Below are 22,942 nucleotides of genomic sequence, written 5' to 3'. Positions count from 1 at the left end.
AAAGTATTTGCAACATAAATCAAACTTGTTCTTTCTATTCCTGTTTGGAATATTTTGCACAATATTGACTTCTCTTGGTTCTAATTCTTAAATATTTTTCAATACATCTACAATATTATTTATTCTTTGCTGAAAATGCCCCTTTTTGTTATTCAAGAGACTTGGCTCCCAAGGGGACCATTAAACAGGGTGTGGTGTGCTTGAGTTAGCTCAGTGCGCAGTGGATTGTCTTTGTCTTTGAAGTGGAGCCAGACAGTGGAAAATCAATGTGGATATTTAGAGGTTGGATTCCTGTTCTCACTCAGGTAAATTTTATTGAATATTTGGTACAATAAGTGAAAAAGGCTTACGAGATTGAAACAAAAATGTATTGAGTTTCATTTATGTAAGAAATTAATGGGACAGAGTAATTGATGGAAATTGATGCTAAAGACGAGAGGGGATCTTATTGAAACCTATAAGATTATTAAGGTATTTATTCACAAAATGCTGGAGTAACTCAGCAGGTCAGGCAGCATCTCGGGAGAGAAGGAATGGGTGACGTTTCGGGACCCGAAAAACGTCGCCCATTCCTTCTCTCCCGAAATGCTGCCTGACCTGCTGAGTTACTCCAGCATTTTGTGAATAAATACCTTCGATTTGTACCAGCATCTGCAGTTATTTTCTTATAAGATTATTAAGGGGTTGGGCACGCTAGATGCAGGAAACATGTTCCCGATGTTGGGGAGAGTCCAGAACCAGGGGCCACAGTTTAAGAATAAGGGGTAGGCCATTTAGAACGGAGATGAGGAAAAACTTTTTCACCCGGAGAGTTGTAAATCTGTGGAATTCTCTGCCTCAGAAGGCAGTGGAGGCCAATTCTCTGGATGCTTTCAAGAGAGAGTTAGATAGAGCTCTTAAAGATAGCGGAGTCAAGGGATATGGGGAGAAGGCAGGAACGGGGTACTGATTGAGAATGATCAGCCATGATCACAGTGCTGGGTTGAAGGGCCGAATGGACTACTCCTGCACCTATTGTCTATTGTCTAAGATACCCGTTTTAACTTAGGAGGTTTTGATAGAAATTGTACTTTGTGAGTCATTTTTGTTGAAACTGTATAAAGCAACTGGAATCGGAGAATTATAAAAAATGTGAAAAATTGCTATTTTACTGAAAAGCTTAATGGAGTCACTGAAATTAAACTCAACTGGCTCCAAGCCAAAGATCTGACCTGAAACATCGTCTGCCCATTCCCTCCGCAGGTGCAGACTGACCTGCTGAGCTCCTCCAGCACTTTTGCGATTTTGCTCTAGAAAGTTCTTCCCTTTCCTTCTCCTGAATCTTTTTTCGAAGATGGGATTTTTTTTCTCTGTTTGTAGCCCAAGACCTTTCTAGTAATTCAGTGCGAGTCTATTTTGGGAGACTGTTCCACAAAAGAATTATCAACCTGTAAAGCAGTTCACAAAAGATAGACACAAAAAGCTGGAGTAAATCAGCGGGACAGGCAGCATCTCTGGATAGACAAGATTGTTGATGGTTTGGGTCAAGAGTCTAGAGGGTTTTATTGTCATATGTACCAGATTGAACAATGAAATTCTTACTTACAGCAGCACAACTGAATGTGTACTTCGGCTTGTACTCGCTGGAATTTAGAAGATTGAGGGGGGATCTTATAGAAACTTACAAAATTCTTAAGGGGTTGGACAGGCTAAATGCAGGAAGATTGTTCCCGATGTTGGGGAAGTCGAGAATAAGGGGTCACAGTTTAAGGATAAGGGGGAAGTCTTTTAGGACCGAGATAAGAACGTTTTTTTTCATACAGAGTGGTGAATCTGTGGAATTGTCTGCCACAGAAGGTAGTTGAGGCCAGTTCATTGGCTATATTTAAGAGGGAGTTAGATGTGGCCCTTGTGGCTAAAGGGATCAGGGGGTATGGAGAGAAGGCAGGTACGGGATACTGAGTTGGATGATCAGCCATGATCATATTGAATGGCGGTGCAGGCTCGAAGGGCCGAATGGCCTACTCCTGCACCTATTTTCTATGTTTCTATGTAAACATAGTACTTTGTAAATAATATAATAAACGAGAAAAAAAAGTTCACATACTCACATATACACATATACACACGGTGGCGCAGCGGTAGAGTTGCTGCCTTACAGCGAATGCAGCGCCGGAGACCCGGGTTCCATCCTGACTACGGGCGCTGTCTGTGCAGAGTTTGTACGTTCTCCCCGTGACCTACGTGGGTTTTTTTTCCGAGATCTTCGGTTTCCTCCCACTCTCCAAAGACGTGCAGGTTTGAAGGTTAATTGGCTTGGTATAAATGTTAAAATTGTCCTTCGTGGGTGTTGGATGGTGTTAATGTGCGGAGTTCGCTGGTCGGCGCGGACACAGTGAGCCAAAGGGCCTGTTTCCGCGCTGTATCTCTAAACTAAACTAAACTAAACATACATACATACATATGTGTGTATATAAATACACATGCACGCCTACACACAGAAAACAAACAAACAATAATAGTCGAGACTCTTCTTCAGACTGAGAGTCAGGGGAGAGGGAGACATGGAGATAAAGAAGGGGAGAGTGTGAAAACGAGAGATCAAAGGTGACGAAGTTCAAGGAAAATGTAGAATAGATCACTGTTGGATATGGGGAAGGTGACAACGAGGCATACAAAGAAGGGATTTATTCACAAAATGCTGGAGTAAAACTCAGCAGGTCAGGCAGCATCTCGGGAGAGAAGGAATGGGTGACGTTTCGGGTCGAGACCCTTCTTCAAAGATATGGGGGGACAGTGAAACTAGTTGGAGACCCAGGATCGGGGAGGGATGGAGAGGGTGTTCACAAACCCAGTCCTGTATCTTCATTGTAAACTGAGGCTTCTGAATGACGGCAAAGATGGAAACCTTTTGGCTAGTTGGTCTCAGGTGCACCTTGCAGGGGGCTCACCTAACCCAGTTCATACAACAACCCTCAACATTATTATTCCATTTTCAATCTTTCAAACTTCTCCTTTTTTTAAGAATAAATACCTCAGCAATTCAGTGCTGTACCAATTCAATAGGAACTGAAACAAAGCTGGAATGTTAAGTTCTGAAAGCTGGTCAGCCTGTGACTCTATTCACAAAATGCTGGAGTAACTCAGCAGGTCAGGCAGCATCTCGGGAGGGAAGGAATGGGTGACGTTTCGGGTCGAGACCCTTCTTCAGACTGATGTCAGGGGGGCGGGACAAAGGAAGGATATAGGTGGAGACAGGAAGATAGAGGGAGAACTGGGAAGGGGGAGGGGAAGAGAGGGACAGAGGAACTATCTAAAGTTGGAGAAGTCGATGTTCATACCGCCGGGCTGCAAACTGCCCAGGCGAAATATGAGGTGCTGTTCCTCCAATTTCCGGTGGGCCTCACTATGGCACTGGACCACAGCCTGTTACTCTGTTTTGTTTACCGCCTGTTCGTTCCTTCCTCCAGAGTGTCGAGCACGTTAGCACCTTCTGTCGAAGCTTACACGATCTGCACCCTTCTGATATGGCGGGGCAGAAGGAAGGCCTCGGTCAGCCTCTCAGACCACTGACACGGCATCTGTCCGATGCAGAAAGACTTCGGAAAGTTATCCACGAACTAATAGACACAGAGAAATCCTACGTAAAGGTAAGTGGGGAGGTTAGATGAATAGCATGTGTGTATTGCTGTCAATGAAATTAAGCTTTCTAAAATAATTGCTGGCTTCGTAGTTTTCTTGACATGCTTCCTTGACAGCCTGCTCTCATGATACCTCTGACACGTTATCAGGCAACTGAATCGTGCTTCCGCAAGCCGAGAGCAGGGCTGAACGACTGTCTACCTCATTGTTGACCCTTGATCCGACATTGCTGGCTTTACCTTGCACGAAATGTTTTAGAAACATAGAAACATAGAAAATAGGTGCAGGAGTAGGCCATTCGGCCCTTCGAGCCTGTACGCACCGCCATTCAATATGATCATGGCTGATCATCCAACTCAGTATCCCGTACCTGCCTTCTCTCCATACCCCCTGATCCCTTTAGCCACAAGGGCCACATCTAACTCCCTCTTAAATATAGCCAATGAACTGGCCTCAACTACCTTCTGTGGCAGAGAATTCCACACACTCACCACTCTCTGTGTGAAGAAATGTTTTCTCATCTCGGTCCTAAAAGACTTCCCCCTTATCCTTAAGCTGTGACCCCTGGTTCTGGACATCGGGAACAATCTTTCCGCATCTAGCCTCTCCAACCCCTTAAGAATTTTATATGTTTCTATAAGATCCCCCCTCAGTCTTCTAAATTCCAGCGAGTACAAGCCGAGTCTATCCAGTCTTTCTTCATATGAAAGTCCTGCCATCCCAGGAATCAATCTGGTGAACCTTCTCTGTACTCCCTCTATGGCAAGAATGTCTTTCCTCAGATTAGGAGACCAAAACTGTACACAATACTCCAGGTGTGGTCTCACCAAGGCCCTGTACAACTTTATTTATCTTTGATTTATCATGCATCCAGACACTGTGAACTGCTCGATTATAATCACGTATTGTCTTTCCGCTGACTGGTTAGCGCGCAACAAAAGCTGTTCACTGTACCTCGGTACACGTGACAATAAACAAAACTAAACTTGCTTAGATCCATTTCCACAGAGAAGCCTCTCTTGACTATTTCATCTCTTTTCACACGGACTGCTACTGAAGTATTTGGTGTTGAGTGTCATTACAAATCAACAAAGAAGGATCTTGACCTGAAACGTCACCTATTCTTTTACTCCAGAGATGCCGTCTGACCCGCTGAGTTACTCCAGCCTTTTGTGTCTATCTTATTGATTTACAATGTATTTTACAGTGCAAGCCTCTAAATAGCGATCAGGAATGGAAAGGCTGCTCTTTCCACACTCCTGCCCAAGTAGAATGATTCTTATTGTATAGGCAGGAACTGCGGATGCTGGTTTAAACTGAAAACAGACACAAAACGCTGGAGTAACTCAGCGGGACAGGCAGCATCTCTGCAGAACAGGAATAGGTGGCCTTTCGGGTCGAGACCCTTCTTCAGACTGCGAGCCAGGTGAAAGGGAAACTGAAAGTAGATACAGAACAAATGAATGAAAGATAAGCAAAAAAGTAATGATGATAAAGGAAACAGGCCATTGTTAGCTGTGCGCCAGGTGAGAACGAGCCCAAACAATGATTCTTATTGTGGAGTCCCAACTGATGTCCTAATAGGGCTACCTTATTTCTAATGAAATAGATCCATTGTGACATTTGAACTTTTCAGACTATACAGATGTGATTATTTATCTTCTAAAGCCCACAGAACACCAGATTCGATATACAGAGGAGCAAAGAGGTCCTTCTGCAGTTGTACAGGGCCCCAGTGAGACCGCACCTGGAGTACTGTGTGCAGTTTTGGTCTCCAAATTTGAGGACGGATATTCTTGCTATTGAGGGCGTGCAGCGTAGGTTTACTAGGTTAATTCCCGGAATGGCGAGACTGTCATATGTTGAAAGACTGGAGCGGCTAGGCTTGTATGCACTGGAATTTAGAAGGATGAGAGGGGATCTTATCGAAACGTATAAGATTATTAAGGGGTTGGACACGTTAGAGGCAGGAAACATGTTCCCAGTGTTGGTGGAGTCCAGAACCAGGGGCCACACAGTTTAAGAATAAGGGGTAGGCCATTTAGAACGGAGATGAGGAAAAACCTTTTTCAGTCAGAGCGTTGTGAATCTGTGGAATTCTCTGCCTCAGAAGGCAGTGGAAGCCAATTCTCTGGATGCATTCAAGAGAGAGCTAGATAGAGCTCTTAAGGATAGTGGAGTCAGGGGGTATGGGGAGAAGGCAGGAACGGGGTACTGATTGAGAATGATCAGCCATGATCACATTGAATGGCGGTGCTGGCTCGAAGGGCCGAATGGCCTCCTCCTGCACCTATTGTCTATTGTTCCGAACATTCTCGTGTTCCTCTTCTCATTTTGTGGTCATCAAAAGCAGGAATTTTGCTTTTGGATTTTAAGAGAATTATTTCACGGTATCCGCATTAAGGTGCCTTAATTACATCGGCGCTGCCTTCATGACATCACTGCGGCCTGAAGCAGGGTGAATCCCCCATTTTCTCTATTAATAACCTTCATGTAAACCTTGGGGAAAAATCTCATCGTATTAATGTCCTTTTTCCATATCTTTAATCAATTGGGGCAAATTCTGAGATTGGGGACATTTTATTTGTTGCCCCTAGTCCCGCTAGAAACTGGAATGAGGCTGACACAAACCTGCCTCATTAGTTCCTCGCAGTTGGAATACAAAAGAAATTTCCATTTTCTCACTCTGAGCTGTTCCCAAACCGAATTCCCAGGGGTTTAGTGTGTAAACCAAATGACTCCGTTGCCCTTCAGTCTACAAAGTGTATATTCCAGGAGGTGCAGATTGAATGCATGCATGTTCTCAACCCGTTGAAAGCTTAGGCCGTATTTCTGAACTCAAAACTGAATAAGTTCACATTGTTAAGTAGGAAGGAACTGCAGATGCTGGTTTAAACCGAAGATAGACACAAAAAGCTGGAGTAACTCAGCAGGTCAGCCAACATCTCTGGAGAAACGGAACAGGTTCTATAACTCTCTACGTCACCGTCTATATCTCTCGTTTCTATTCCCCCTGACTCTCGGTCTGAAGAAGGGTCTCGACCCGAAACGTCACCTATTTCTTTTCTCCACAGATGCTGACTGACCCGCTGAGTTACTCCAGCTTTTTGCGTCTATCTTGTTCACATTGTTCTTGTTTAGCGATGCAATCAATTGCACACTTTACTGCGTGCCACAAATTTTTTTGATACCCTTCGTTACTTAGCGGTGCCCGGTGCGGCTCGGCCGCGGGGCCTAGCATCGCACGGCGCGGCTCGGCCGCGGGACTTAGCTGCGCACGGCTCGGCCGCGGGGCCTTCCGTCGCCCGGCTCGGCCACGGGATGTTTCAGCGCCCGGTGCGGCTCGGCCGCGGGGACTTCCATCCCCTTGCGGAGACTGTGCGGGTCGGTCGGGGACGAGCTGTCTGTCCGTGGGCGTGGGGAAGAGAGTGGAAGTTTTGTTGCCTCCATCACAGTGAGGGGGTGTTTGGAGTCACTGTGATGGACGTTTGTGTTGGGGTCATGTGTCTTGTGTTCTTTTTTGTGTATGACTGCTATGTAATTTCGTTCGGTACCTTGGTACCGAATGACAAATAAAGCTCTGTTGAACTGTTATTTTTAAAGTCTACTTTTATAGTAATTTGGGGAAAATGCAGCATTGCAAAATTATTCTGAAGGAATTTTGGTGTAAGCATGTTAAATAGTAATTTTTATACTGTACAGCCTATTGGCAACTAATCCCATAGTTTATTGATAGACACAAATTGCTGGAGTAACTCAGTGGGAGAGACAGCATCTCTGGATAGAAGGAATGGGTGACATTTCGGGTCGAGACCCTTTAGTCTGAAGAAGGGTCTTGACCCAAAACATCACCCATTCCTTCTCTCCAGAGATGCTGCCTCTCCCGCTGAGTTACTCCAGCAATTTGTGTCTATCTTCGGTGTAAGCCAGCATCTGCAGTTCCTTCCAACACTCAAAGTCAATTGGTTCTTGAGATGGGTGTGCAGTAACATGGTGGGTAAGCTACTGCCTAAACTGGTGAGGTTTAATATCAATGACCAGGAGAAATGTGAGTTAAAGTCTACCAAGGCAACAAATGGTATTCAAACAACTGGCATTGAAGGCAGTGGACGCCAATTCTCTGAATGCATTCAAGAGAGAGCTAGATAGAGCTGTTAAGGATAGCGGAGTCAGGGGGTATGGGGAGAAGGCAGGAACGGGGTACTGATTGAGAATGATCAGCCATGATCACATTGAATGGCGGTGCTGGCTCGAAGGGCCGAATGGCCTCCTCCTGCACCTATTGTCTATTGTCTATTGAATTAATCAATTATATCTGTAATGCCTTATTAGTGGTAAACATGAAAGTACTGTATTGTAATAAAGACCCACCTTATTCATTAATGTCCTTCAAGACTCTGGGCTCTTAATTGATTCTTAGCTGTCTTCCGATTTGGGCGCAATTAGAAATTGGCAATGAATAGTGACATCGTCATCATGCAAACAAGCAAGTTTAAAGAGAGGATCCAATGTTCACGGATAGCCGAATACATGAATATTCCCTCAAATGATGTATTGTATTACCTTAAGGATGAATAATGGCTTGAGTGGTAGGTAATGGAATCTCTTGTCTTTTGAAGGATCTGAGCTGTCTCTTTGATGTCTACCTGGACCCCCTACAGAATGAGATCTTCCTTACGCAAGATGAGGTATGGTGTGAATGTTCATTTACTTTCACATCTCTGGTAGTTTTAGGTCTGTATTTCTCGTACTGGTCTTGGCTACTCGAGATCTTCCCAAGCTAAACTCATGAGGTGAACTCACTCACTAGATTAACTCACTAACTGGGCCCATGGCCTACTGCAGGAGCCCACAGTTGGTCGACGTTTACACACAGCTTTTGTGTCCATGCCAAGAGACGGTATCGGTGGCCCGTTTAAAACCGGCCCATTTGAACCTGAGCGAGCCAGTACGAGAGGGCCAGCCCCGTCGTCGGGGGCATCCTCCATCTCGGGCCCAACCTAATTTGCCTTTACAGGGCAGGACTCCTTTGCACGGGAACGTGCGTACAAGGCCCGGCCGCCTCGTCCAGCTGCCTGACCATTTCTGCGCCTCTGGTTCTGGGGGGGGGGGGGGGGGGTCATGTAGCGGCCCCTGGTGGTGGGCCACACAGTACATAACCTTCGGCTCGTGAGAGGCTCGTGAGAGGTCACGAGGAGTCCAAGAGCAGGAGATAAGAGAGTCGGGAAGGAGGGTGCGACACACGGAATAAAGTGGTGTTGGATAACTCAGTGTGCTGCCTCATTCTTGGACGGACAGCTCCGTGTCCGCCACACTTCTTCCATTAGCACCAAAAGGACGTCGGTGAGTAAGGTGGGCCTAAAATTGTCGCGCTATCGCGTACCGTTTCGGCTGTAGTTCAGGAACAAACAAACAAACAAACGAGAGTTTTAGTATATAGATAATATGATTTTATGCTGTTGGTCAACTTTTGAAATGCTTCAAGATTAAATCTCCCATTTTAACAGTATTCAGAGTGACATAGAAACATAGAAAATAGGTGCAGGAGGCCATTTGGCCCTTCGAGCCAGCACCGCCATTCATTGTGATCATGGCTGATCATTCACAATCAGTAACCCGTGCCTGCCTTCTCCCCATACCCCCTGACTCCGCTAGCCCCTAGAGCTCTACCTAACTCTCTTTTAAATTCATCCAGTGAATTGGCAGAGAATTCCACAAATTCACAACTCCCCGGGTGAAAAAGTTTTTTTCTCACCTCAGTTTTAAATGGCTTCCCCCTTTATTCTTAGACTGTGGCCCCTGGTTCTGGACTCCCCCAACATTGGGAACATTTTTCCAGCATCTAGCTTGTCCAGTCCTTTTAGTTCATTGTCCTGGTCGCCAGTTAACTTTGGCACTAATGCTTTATTCCTCTTGCTGCCACAAGCACTAATCTGCTCTTGATTCAGGTTAATCGGGAACCCTGCAGGTCATCTTGAAGAAGCATTCACAGATCCTGTGCCATCTGATGTTCAGACAAATGACAGGAAAAATGTTCCCGATGTTGGGGGAGTCCAGAACCAGGGGCCATAGTTTAAGAATAAAGGGGTAAGCCATTTAGGACTGAGTTGAGGAAAAAAAAAATTCACCCAGAGTTGTGAATCTGTGGAATTCTCTGCCACAGAAGGCAGTGGAGGCCAATTCACTGGATTTTTTTTCAAGAGAGAGTTAGATTTAGCTCTTAGGGCCAACGGAATCAAGGGATATGGGGAGAAAGCAGGAACGGGGTACTGATTGTGGATGATCAGCCATGATCATATTGAATGGCGGTGCTGGCTCGAAGGGCCGACTGGCCTACTCCACACTTATCTTCTATGTTTCTATGAATGTGCGTTTGCACAGAACAAAGTATTAGACGCTCTCTGTTTTCACGTTCTTGCAGATGGAGTCACTCTTTGGGAGCCTGCCAGAAATGCTCCAGTTTCAGAAGATGTTTCTGCAGACCCTCGAGGATGGTATTGCCTTATCACCTGACTTCAACAAGCTGGAAACTCCATCCCAATTTAAAGTAAGTGGGGAATAGTTGTTTGCAAAATGAGGAAAAAGTAAGTTTAAAAATGGTTGTGATGTGTTGCTTGATAACAACTAATACTGATTGCTGTTGACAGTGTCTGATAAACACACACATTGCTGGAGTAACTGGGCAGCACAGACAGCTTCTCTGGATGGAAGGAATGGGTGACATTTCGTGTCGAGACCCTTTCTCAACCTGAAAAGTCACCCGCTCCTTCTATCCAGAGATGCTGCCTGTCCCGCTCTACCACTAAGGCCCTGCGGAGAGTAGTGCGTTTGGCAGAACGCACCATGGGAACTACACTCGCCCCCCTGCAGGACCTTTACATCAGGAGGTGCAGATCCAGAGCAAGCAACATTATGGGCGACCCCTACTACCCCAGTAACGGACTGTTCCAGCTGCTACGGTCAGGCAAACGTCTCCGCTGTCACGCTGTGAAAACGGAGAGGATGAGACGGAGTTTCTTCCCACAGGCCATCAGGACTGTTAACTATTATAACTCCAGGGACTAAATTTTGTCTTCTCTGTATTAACTTTAATTTATATGCTGTAACTGTAATTCTTTTTTTGCACAATCCGCAGGCATTGCCACTTTCATTTCACTGCACATCGTGTATGTGCATGTGACAAATAGACTTGACTTGACTTGACTTGCTCCAGCATTTTGTGTTGGCCTTCAGTGTAAAGCAGCATCTGGAGTTCCTTCCTAGACAGAGTTTGATAACTGAGTGTGTAATACTAGGCTGGATTATAATAATGAGTTATAATATCTAATCTGGGCGAGCAAAATTATTCAAGAGTTTCTATCTTCTAAAATGTCTGCACATGTTAAGAAATCCAATGATGGTACAAAGTTTTGGATTAATTTCTCTGGTGCACTCTGATTTCATTCTTTAATTCAGCTTATTTTGTTAACTGAACATTTCCAACTCAAACAGTGCCTTGGATTTGCAACGGACTCTGAAATTATTAAGTGAACGAGAACTCACCTTTTATATGTTCATGGAAATCCATTCCATCACTCTGATCCATATCTACATGTATGTGCAGCCAGTTTTTAAGTGTCCACTTAAACTGAACAGCCAAAAAAAGAATATGTATTTTCAACAGTAGCCTAAAAAACCCATCACACATCTGTGTGTGACAATGGATTCCCTTCATCCCGCCATTCATAAGTATTCTGCAGTCGATACTTCTACACACTCACCTTAGGAGCAAAGCGGTCCTTCCGCAGTTTTTAGGAGCAAAGAGGTCCTTCTGTAGTTGTTAGGAGCAAAGAGGGTCCTTCTGCAGTTGTTAGGAGCAAAGAGGTCCTTCTGCAGTTGTTAGGAGCAAAGAGGTCCTTCTGCAGTTGTTAGGAGCAAAGAGGTCCTTCTGCAGTTGTAGGAGCAAAGAGGTCCTTCTGCAGTTGTACAGGGCCCTAGTGAGACCGCACCTGGAGTACTGTGTGCAGTTTTGGTCTCCAAATTTGAGGAAGGACATTCTTGCTGTTGTGGGCGTGCAGCGTAGGTTTACTAGGTTAATTCCCGGAATGGCGGGACTGTCATATGTTCAAAGACTGGAGCGACTAGGCTTGTATACACTGGAATTTAGAAGGATGAGAGGAGATCTTATCGAAACGTATAAGATTATTAAGGGGTTGGACACGTTAGAGGCAGGAAACATGTTCCCAATGTTGGGGGAGTCCAGAACAAGGGGACACAGTTTAAGAATAAGGGGTAGGCTATTTAGAACTGAGATGAGGAAAAACTTTTTCAGTCAGAGAGTTGTGAATCTGTGGAATTCTCTGCCTCAGAAGGCTTTGGAGGCCAATTCTCTGAATGCATTCAAGAGAGAGCTAGATAGAGCTCTTAAGGATAGCGGAGTCAGGGGGTATGGGGAGAAGGCAGGAACGGGGTACTGATTGAGAATGATCAGTCATGATCACATTGAATGGTGGTGCTGGCACAAAGGGCCGAATTGCCTCCTCCTGCACCTATTGTCTATTGTCTATTAAGCCTATACCCTCTATGTTTCGATTCTTCTACCACGAAAGACTGTGAGCATTCTCTTTAACCATACCCCTCATGAACATGTGCACCTCAAGAAGCTCAACACCTCAATAAGCCTCCTCTGCTCCAAAGGGAAAAGTCCTAGTCTACCAGCCTTTAGTCAGGCCCGCAAACCAAGCTAGCATCCTGATGAATCTTGTGTGCACCATTTCCAACTTAATAACATTCTTTCTGTAACTGGGCAACCAGAATTACAAAGATACGCCAAGCGCAGACTCGCCAATTATCTCGTGCTAGCTTTTGTATGCTCAATGGTCTTCCCAATGTAGGCAGCATGCCAACTGCCTTCTTCACCATAGTGTCTGCCTGACTCACCACGATCATGGAACCATGCACCTGCACTCCCAGATCTCTCTCTTCTGCAACACACTCCAGGGCTCCACCATTTACTGTGCCAGTCATGTGCTGGTTTGACATACTAAAGTACAGCACTTCATACTGAACCAGAGTTCACTTCCGTTTGCCATTCCTTGCCCCACTGAATTATCAGCCTCCAAGGAACGCAGTCGGCATCTTTTGTATTGCAGCTCTGTCTAGGTTCCTATCTGTTGCAATCTTGGGATTACAGCCGCTCTTTGTCGCTGTGTTTAGCAGGCAAGTCTCCCAAAGATTAACAAACAAACGACCTTTTCAACGAGGGGGACACCATTTAGCGAGTAGAATCAATCCTCCCAACAGTGACATTGACATCTATGGTGTCTATTTGTTAGCTACATGGGAGAGAGATTTTCAAAACAACAGGAAACGTAAGATTAAAAACATAGAAACATAGAAAATAGGTGCAGGAGTAGGCCATTCGGCCCTTCGAGCCTGCACCGCCATTCAATATGTTCATGACTGATCATCCAACTCAGTATCTCGTACCTGCCTTCTCCCCATACCCCCTGATCCCTTTAGCCACAAGGGCCACATCTAAATCCCTCTTAAATATAGCAAATGAACTGGCCTCAACTACCTTCTGTGGCAGAGAATTCCACAGATTCACCACTCTCTGTGTGAAAAAAAACATTCTCATCTCGGTCCTAAAAGACTTCCCCCTTATCCTTAAACTGTGACCCCTTGTTCTGGACTTCCCCAACATCGGGAACAATCTTCCTGCATCTAGCCTGTCCAACCCCTTCAGAATTTTGTAAGTTTCTATAAGATCCCCCTTTTTAATTTTTTTTAAAATTAAAGCTGCACAAATTTGGCTTTTTTTGCACTTTGTACACAGGACCATTCTTTTTTGCACAATTTACATTGGCTCCATAACTTCCATAATACTGAAGATTTGTACAGTTTCACCAGAAACTGTAGAGATTATTTTAGGCAGGCCAGCAACAGTATAAACAGTGAGCAACTTATAATTGTATTATTAAACATGTACATGGCAATAAAACAATTAATTATTAACAGGCTAAGTAAATAGTTGACATCTTAATTGCTCAATTAAGTTGCTCAAAGTTTGTATAGTCATGTGCATTTGGGAAAACCTTGCATAGACTTAGTTAGCAATTTTGTCTGCACCTTTTCTCCCAGAATTGAAATCTTTCCATGTTACTTCAGTAATGTCCAAAATTAACTCTGTTAATTTTAACAGAATTAATTTCAAAATTAAAGTTAACTCTGGGGAAAGGCAACAATGGAATGTTACAGAGACATTGATTAATGGTTTATTTCAACCACACAAGTAACCATTGTGTCATGAGGATATAAAAATCCTATAGTTACTCTGGCTTGTTGAAGCAGTTTGGGTCTCCTCAGACTGCTTCCCGATGTCCATCGATACGGCCTTCAATAAACCGACTTGTTCTGTGCCCATCTGAGTAATGTCAGATATAGGGTATGGGATTAGCACAAAATTCCGTCCTACATACTGCCTGTCCCGCTGAGTTACTCCAGCATTTTGTGTCTATCTTCGGAGTGGTCCAGCATCTACACATGTATGATGTGCTCCCAGTTTTAGTTCTGATTCATGGGGTAGTTTTGTGCTGGAGGTCAGGGCAGCTTACAACCCAGCGGTATGAACATAGGCTTCTCTAACTTCAAGTAACCCTTGCTTTCTCCCTCTCTCCATCCCTCCCCCATCCTTGTTCTCCGACCAGTCTGACTGCCCCCTGATTAAATTTTAGCTTTGTATCTTTGTCATCTTCTCCTCCCTAACAATGATCTATTCTACATTCTCCTTTAATCTACGTCCCCTTTGATCTCTTGCTTTCACACCTTACCCTTCCAAATCTCTGTGTCCCCCTCTCCCCTGACACTCAGTCTGAAGAAGGGTCTCGACCCAAAACGTCACACATTCCCTTCTATCCAGAGGTGCTGCCTGTCCCGCTGAGTTACTCCAGGATTTTGTGTCCTTCTATCCAGAGATGCTGCCTGTCCCGCTGGGTTACTCCAGGATTTTGTGTCCTTCTATCGGGAGATGCTGCCTGTCCCGCTGAGTTACTCCAGCATTGTGTGTCCTTCTATCGGGAGATGCTGCCTGTCCCGCTGAGTTACTCCAGCATTTTGTGTCTGTCTCACTTCAGGCCATTTGTGTGTGACCACATGTGGAGGGATGGGGAGAAGGCAGGAACGGGGTACTGATTGAGAATGATCAGCCATGATCACATTGAATGGCGGTGCTGGCTCGAAGGGCCGAATGGCCTCCTCCAGCACCTATTGTCTATTGTCTATTGGACAGAATCAATGTTTCACACCTTCGGCTGAAGGAACACAGAGGCTATTTTCAAATAACATGCCCTTAATTGTTTCTCTTTCAGAAACTCTTGTTTTCCCTGGGTGGTTCATTCCTGTATTATGCTGATCACTTCAAGCTCTACAGTGGCTTTTGTGCAAACCACAGAAAGGCTCAGAAGGTTTTGGAAAGAGGTAAGATATAAATATTAGTTATTAGTTCGTTCATAGTTAATACATTTTAGGGGGTTGAGATTGTGTTGGTTGCTTGTGCAAGATTAGCTCTTGTATGATAGTTTGAGAATAGAACAGGGCAGAAACACAGTGGCGCAGCGGTAGAGTTGCTGCCTTGCAACGTTTGCAGCGCCAGAGACCCGGGTTCCATCCCGACCACGGGTGCTGTCTGCACGGAGTTTGTACGTTCTGTTCTCCCCGTGACCTGCGTGGGTTTTCTCAGAGTTCATTGGTTTCCTCCCACACTCCAAAGACGTACAGGTTTGTAGGTTAATTGGCTTGGTATTAATGTACAAATTGCCCCTGGTGTGTGTAGGATAGTGTTAATGTGAGGGGATCGCTGGGCGGCGCGGACTCGGTGGGCCGAAGGGCCTGTTTCCGCCCTGTATCTCTAAAACTAAACTAAAAGCTAATACATTTTGGGAGTTGAGATTGTGTAGGTTGCTTGTGCAAGATTGTCTCATTTTAAAACAGTGCAACACAAAAAACAGGCCCTTCATCCCACATTGTACCAAACACGATGCCATGACTATCTGTAACCTAATCTCTCCAGTCCCTGCATATTCGTATACCTGTCCAACAGTCTCTTAAATGCCACCATCATACCTGCCTTATCCACCACCCCTCGGCAGCATGTTATAGACAATAGGCAATAGGTGCAGGAGGAGGCCATTCGGCCCTTCGAGCCAGCACCGCCATTCAATGTGATCATGGCTGATCATTCTCAATCAGTACCCCGTTCCTGCCTTCTCCCCATACCCCCTGACTCCGTTATCCTTAAGAGCTCTATCTAGCTCTCTCTTGAATGCATTCAGAGAATTGGCCTCCACTGCCTTCTGAGGCAGAGAATTCCACAGATTCACAACTCTCTGACTGAAAAAGTTTTTCCTCATCTCCGTTCTAAATGGCCTACCCCTTATTCTTAAACTGTGTGGCCCCTGGTTCTGGACTCCCCCAACATTGGGAACATGTTTCCTGCCTCTAACGTGTCCAACCCCTTAATGATCTTATACGTTTCGATAAGATCCCCTCTCATCCTTCTAAATTCCAGTGTATACAAGCCTAATCCGAGGGATGACTTTTTCACACAAAGGGTGGTGGGTGTATGGAACAAGCTGCCAGAGGAGGTAGTTGAGGCTCGGACTATCCCATCGTTTAAGAAACAGTTGGACAGGTACATGGATAGGACTGGTTTGGAGGGATATGGACCAAGTGCAGGCAGGTGGGACTGGGGTAGCTGGGACATTGTTGGCCGGTGTGGGTGAGTTGGGCCGAAGGGGCTGTTTCCACACTGTATCACTCTATGATTCTATGAGACATGGTGAAAAGCTTTGTCCTCATACTATCCAATCAAATTATACTGTGCACACATATGATTGTGCCATACTCAAGTAGAAGAGGCAGTGCAAAGGGAAAAACTGCGAGAGTACAGAATATAATGTTACAGCATTCTGGTAACTGAGAAAGTACGGATTAAATAATTGCTAGGTCCACAATAAGATTGGCAGCGCAAAACTATACCCCAAAGAGCTGGAGTAACTCAGCGGGTCAGACAGCGTCTCTGGAGAGAAGGAACAGGTTACATTTTGGGTCGAGACCCTTCTTCTTTTTTGCTCTGGTTTATTTCCACCCACATGTTTAGACCGAAATGTTGTATCCTTATTGTTTTGATGTGTTTATGCTTTACTCTTAATTGTTAACTGTATGTTCGTGTTGCCATTTGTGAGCGGAGCACCAAGGCACATTCCTTGTATGTGCACATACTTGGCCAATAAACTTATTCATTCATTCATTCATTCTTCAGACCCGAAACGTCACCTATTCCTTTTCTCCAGAGATGCTGTCTGACCCTCTGAGCTACTCCCATCTTTTTGTGTCTATTTTCAGTTTAAACCAGCATCTGCAGTTCCGTCCTACACTAAAACTACAGCCCATTTTATGAGAAGACTCTTCAGTAGTCTGGAGCAGTGAGCTGGTGTAGCTGTTCCTGAATCTGGCGGTACATTCGTTCAAACTTTCGTATTTTCAATTCTGTGATTGAAACGGCCATCGCAACGCTACACATCTGAAGACATTTTGTTGACAATAACAGAATAGTCAACCAAAACATTCACAAAGCCGTGGAATTGTTTCCAGCCCAGTTGTCGTTTTGTGTACTTGACATCACTGCAGAAGCATTTCTGTTCAAACTCAAGGGTGTAGGTAGAAACCTGGCTTTTGATCTTTTTGTGTTCTCAGAAAACTAATCTTAAATCTGTTAAATTCCAGCTAAAACTGACAATGCCTTTAAAGAATTTTTGGACACCCGAAACCCAACAAAGCAACATTCTTTCACCTTGGAATCGTATCTAATCAAGCCTGTGCAGAGAGTATTAAAATATCCGCTGCTGTTGAAAGAGCTGGTCTCTCTTACTGATGCCGAGAGCGAAGAACACTATCATCTAACAGGTCAGTGCTAAACGCATGCCGGGGATGACGAGACAACTCTTCCCCCACAGCAGGAGGTGGTGTTATCAGTCAGTGGCTGGAGTACGAGTGGCCAAGTCATAGGCTTGTGGGTGGGTGGACCTGTCAACGCACTGAAAGAAAACGAGTGCTTTCAGTGTCTTGAGGCAGAGTGTGAAATGGTGGGGGTGCACTTGGACCCCTCTCAAAATTGGACGCCAAGTTTTTAAGGTAAGACATTTCAATGGAGGGTCTCAAATGTTCTCGCTGCCTGATTCTCCATGTTTTCCAGTTTCACGATAGCTTTAAACTGAATTTGCTCAGTTAAAAATGTTTGCCAACGGAATGTATTTATGCTTATTCGTATGGAGATAGATTTGTTTTAGAATTTTCTGAGTTTTCGTCCTTTAATGTGAAGGAATTCACTCTTTCCAGTGGAGCAAGCCCAGTGACTGCCGAAGAAAGGGCTCTACCCGAAACCTATTCATTAGGTCATAAGTGGTAGGAGTAGAATTAGGCCATTCGGCCCATCAAGTTTACTCCGCCATTCAATCATGGCTGATCTATCTCTCCTAACTCCATTCTCCTGCCTGCTCCCCATAGCCTCTAACACCCGTACTAATCAAGAATCTATCCATCTCTGCCATAAAAATATCCATTGACTTGGTATCCACAGCCTTCTGTGGTAATGAATTCCACAGGTTCACCACCCTCTGTCTAAAGAAATTTCTTCTCATCTCTGTCCTAAAAGGACGTCCTTTAATTCTGAGGCTATGACCTCCTGTCCTAGACTGTCCCAATAGTGGAAACATCCTCTCCACATCCACTCTATCCAAGCCTTTCACTATTCTGTACGTTTCAATGAGGTCCCCCCTCATTCATCTAAAATCAAAGGTGTGCTCCAACGAGGCTTCCTATCCTTTTCTCCAGAAATGTCATCTGACCCGCTGAGTTACTCCAGCTTTTTCTGTCCGTCGCAAGTTCTCGATGTGGTTTCATTGATTAGCTCAGAGTATCTTATGGTACTTTTCTGAAGTGATCACATTTCTAGAGTCGCCCTGAGCCATGGGCTTTTTGTACGGTGAGGTTGGAACTGATGGGCGTGCAGCGTAGGTTTACAAGGTTAATTCCCGGAATGGTGGGACTGTCATATGTTGAAAGACTGGAGCGACTAGGCTTGTGTACACTGGAATTTAGAAGGATGAGAGGGGATCTTATCGAAACATATAAGATTATTAAGGGGTTGGACACGTTAGAGGCAGGAAACATGTTCCCAATGTTGGGGGAGTCCAGAACAAGGGGCCACAGTTTAAGAATAAGGGGTAGGCCATTTAGAACGGAGATGAGGAAAAACTTTTTCAGTCAGAGAGTTGTGAATCTGTGGAATTCTCTGCCTCAGAAGGCAGTGGAGGCCAATTCTCTGAATGCATTCAAGAGAGAGCTAGATAGAGCTCTTAAGGATAGCGGAGTCAGGGGGTATGGGGAGAAGGCAGGAACAGGGTACTGATTGAGAATGATCAGCCATGATCACATTGAATGGCGGTGTTGGCTCGAAGGGCCGAATGGCCTCCTCCTGCACCTATTGTCTATTGACTATCCACCAAATCTAACATTGACAACTCGTAGCTCCTGATCTTTTTTCCATTGAAGTTGATATAAAAGTAGTCATGGTGTAAATAAAGCATGCTGTATTTCTGTGCAGAAACAGGCCTTTCGGCCCATCGAGTCTACGCCGACCAGTGATCCCCGCACATTAACACTATCCTACACACACTAGGGACAATTTACATTTATACCACACCAATCAATACACAAACCTGTTTGTCTTTGCGTGGGAGGAAACCGAAGATCTCGGAGAAAACCCACGCAGGTCACGGGGAGAACGTACAAACTCCGTACAGACAGCGCCCGTAGTGGGGATGGAACCCGGGTTTCCGGCGCTGCATTCGCTGTAAGGCAGCAACTCTACCGCTGCGCCACCGTGACCGCCCATCTCCCGAGTTGTACACAACCCTGGCACCCCTTGATAGCCTCAAATAATGAAAACCTGTTAATTGTTTATACAAATGTGGAAAAAAAAAAGTTTTTTTTAAAAAGGTAGTTGAGACTCTGCTGAATATTTAATGTTAAATTACAGAAACGTTGAAGGCAATGGAGAAAGTGGCTAGTCACATCAACGAGATGCAGACAATCTATGAGGATTATGGGACAGTTTTTGATCAGCTGATTGCAGAACAGCCTGGAACTAAGAAAGAGGTAAACAATAATAATAATGATAATAATAATATGCCTTTATTGTCATTCAAAATGAATTGAACGAAAATCATTTGCCACGCAGCCACAACAGTACAGAGTAAAAGACACAAGACACAATTTTAACACAAACATCCATCACAGTGACTACTCCAGACACCCCTTCACTGTGATGGAAGGCAAGGAAATGGCTTCTCTCTTCCTCCATGCTTCTCCCAAGGACAGATAGTTCAACTTCTGCCGAGGCGGCCTCAAGGAGATGGAAGGTCCCGTACTGGGCGATGGAAAGTCCCGCGGCCGAGCCGTACCGGGCGATGGAAGGCCCCGTGGCCGAGCCTCGCCGGGCGATGGAAAGTCCCGTGGCCGAGCCGTGCCGGGCGATGGAAAGTCCCGCAGTCGAGCCGCGCCGGGCGATGGAAGGCCCCGCGGCCGAGCCGTGCCGGGCAATGGAAAGTCCCGCGGCCGAGCCGCGCTATGAAAAGTCCCGCGGTCGAGCCGCGCCGGACGATGGAAGGCCCCGCGGCCGTGCCAGGCGATGGAATGTCCCGCGGCCGAGCCGTGCCGGGCGATGGAATGTCCCGCGGCCGTGCCAGGCGATGGAAAGTCCCGCGGCCGAGCCGCGCCGGGCGATGGAAGGCCCCGCGGCTGAGCCGGGCCACGGTCCTGCAAGCGGGTCGATCAAGCCCTCTGACGGGGTGGTCGAAGCTGCCACAGCTGGAGCCGGTCGCCAGCCAGGGACCTGCCACTCCCGATGTTGCAGTCCACAGGGCCCGTGACCGAGCCTCCGGAGGTAAAGCTGCAGCCTCCGAAAGTCGGCCAGCTCCGAGATGGGAACTCCTGGCCCTGCGACTGGAGCCCTCAGGATCTATCCCAGCTGGAGGCCGCCCACTCCACGTGTTAGGCCGCAGCACCACGGAGACACGACTCAGAAAAGGGTCGCATCTCCGTCGAGGAAGAGATTTAAAAAAGAAAGTTTCCCCCACATATACACAGCTAAAAATAGCGGTCAAAAACCATTTTGAATAGACATTTACTCTTTAGGCTTCTCCAGAATATCCTGACTTATGCTTCTGTTGTCTCAAGGTACATTGTTATGAGAGCTGGAACTCAGTGTTTGCTTTCTGCGGAAAGCGTTGCAGTGAAATATGATCTCACCGACACACTTGTGAGCGGGAGCTTTTGACTAGTAAATCAGAAATAAGAATTATTTTTTGTTTCACATTCTTATTCGTGGAACATTGGACCAATTCTCACAACGTTACCAGTTTGAATGGAACTTTCAATCTGATTTTTGAGCATGGTTTGTTCTTTTTACCAATCTCATAGAAAACACAGAAAATAGGTGCAAGGGGAGGCCATTCGGCCCTTCGAGCCCGCACCGCCATTCATTGTGATCATGGCTGACCATCCACAATCAGTAACCTGTGCCTGCCTTCTCCCCATATCCCTTGATTCCACTAGCCCCTAGAGCTCTATCTAACTCTCTTTTAAATTCATCCAGTGAATTGGCCTCCACTGCCCTCTGTGGCAGAGAATTCCACAAATTCACAACAAAGTCTTTTCTCATCTAAGTTTTAAATGGCCTCCCCTTTATTCTTAGACTGTGTGGCCCCTGGTTCTGGACTCCCCCAACTTTGAGAATATTTTTCCTGCATCTAGCTTGTCCAGTCCTTTTATAATTTTATACGTCTCTATAAGATCCCCTATCATCCTTCTTAATTCCAGTGCATACAAGCCGAGTCTTTCCAATCTTTCCTCATATGACAGTCCCGCCATCCCGGAGATTAAATTCGTGAACCTCTAAGATTATTGGACTGTAACTTTATATCGTCTTATATTTTTTCAGGTGACAGAACTATCAATGGGGGAGCTTTTGTTGTACTCGTCCGTGACTTGGTTGAACCCTTTCCCATCTCTGAGCCGAATGCGGAAAGACCCTGAACTGACTGTGTTCGGTAAGTGCCTTGCTTGGGGGACCGATGGGTGGCTTTAGCGTTCGAAACGGCGTCGTAAGTAAGAGTTTCACATTCCCAATCTGGGATGGAAAGAAAGATTCTCATCCAAGCAAGGGGCTTAATCCACACTGTGTTTTCCACAACTTGCTCCAAGAAATGAAGGTGTAACAGTGATTTTGCTGAATATTTAGATTTAGATTTTTTAGAGATACAGCGCGGAAACAGGCCCTTCGGCCCACCGAGTCCGCGCCGCCCAGCGATCCCCGCACACTAACACTATCCTACACACACTAGGGACAATTTTTACATTTACCCAGTCAATTAACCTACACACCTGCACGTCTTTGGAGCGTGGGAGGAAACCGAAGATCTCGGAGAAAACCCACGCAGGTCACGGGGAGAACGTACAAACTCCGTACAGACGGCGCCCGTAGTCAGGATCGAACCTGAGTCTCCGACGCTGCATTCGCTGTAAGGCAGCAACTCTACCGCTGCGCCACTGCGCCGCGATTTCTTCCTCACCGTATCGCCACTCCTGCCTTAAAGCCAATAGAACTGAATATTTTTTGCAACTGCTTCGTATTATGAGGGCATGCATCATTTATAAACCTGTACAAGGGATAATACTAATGGGTCTTTCGACTGCATAGTCCAATCTTGTCCAAACATGCATATTTTCAATAGGAAAGATTATCAGAAACTAGACCAAGTGGACCCGTTGGGCCCAAACCTCTCCTGCATTGGTGCAGCACCCTCTCCTCCCCCACTCCCCTCTCTCTTCAACCCCCCCCTCCCCTCTCCCTTCTCCCCACTCCCTCCCCCCTCCCTCCCTCCTCCCCTCCCCCTTCTTTTAAACTTAAAAATGTGAATAACTGGAAAAATATAACACCGATTTCAATAAAACTACTTGCATTATCACTAAAGTGACAATGGCGAGTAAGGTGGGCCTAAAATTGTCGCGCTATCGTGTACCGTTTTGGCTGAAGTTCAGTCACAAACAAGATAACAAACGAGAGTTCAAGTATATAGATGATTGTGTCCAGTTCTGGGCACCATATTCTAGGAATGATATTGTCAAGCTTGAAAGGTTTCAGAGAAGATTTACGAGGATGTCGCCTGGACTAGAAGGTCCTTGCTACAGGGAGAGGTTGGGTAGGCTGGGTCTCTATTCC

General features: G+C 45.7%; 1 protein-coding gene across 1 annotated transcript in view; it reads left to right on the top strand.

Annotated features, from left to right (window-relative positions):
- The window catches only part of LOC144596888 (rho guanine nucleotide exchange factor TIAM2-like), a 95,036-nt gene that overhangs the window by 62,519 nt on the left and 9,575 nt on the right, over positions 1-22,942 (top strand). Inside the window, exons 13-19 of the mRNA XM_078405754.1 lie at positions 3,450-3,629; positions 8,241-8,309; positions 10,043-10,168; positions 14,970-15,078; positions 17,386-17,565; positions 19,700-19,818; positions 21,662-21,770. Coding sequence (XP_078261880.1) covers positions 3,450-3,629; positions 8,241-8,309; positions 10,043-10,168; positions 14,970-15,078; positions 17,386-17,565; positions 19,700-19,818; positions 21,662-21,770 — 892 coding nt within the window. The remainder of the gene's footprint in view (positions 1-3,449; positions 3,630-8,240; positions 8,310-10,042; positions 10,169-14,969; positions 15,079-17,385; positions 17,566-19,699; positions 19,819-21,661; positions 21,771-22,942) is intronic.

The sequence above is a fragment of the Rhinoraja longicauda genome, chromosome 9, assembly GCF_053455715.1.
Source record: "Rhinoraja longicauda isolate Sanriku21f chromosome 9, sRhiLon1.1, whole genome shotgun sequence".
Lineage (NCBI taxonomy): Eukaryota > Metazoa > Chordata > Chondrichthyes > Rajiformes > Arhynchobatidae > Rhinoraja > Rhinoraja longicauda.
This window is presented reverse-complemented; position numbering and strand designations above follow the sequence as displayed.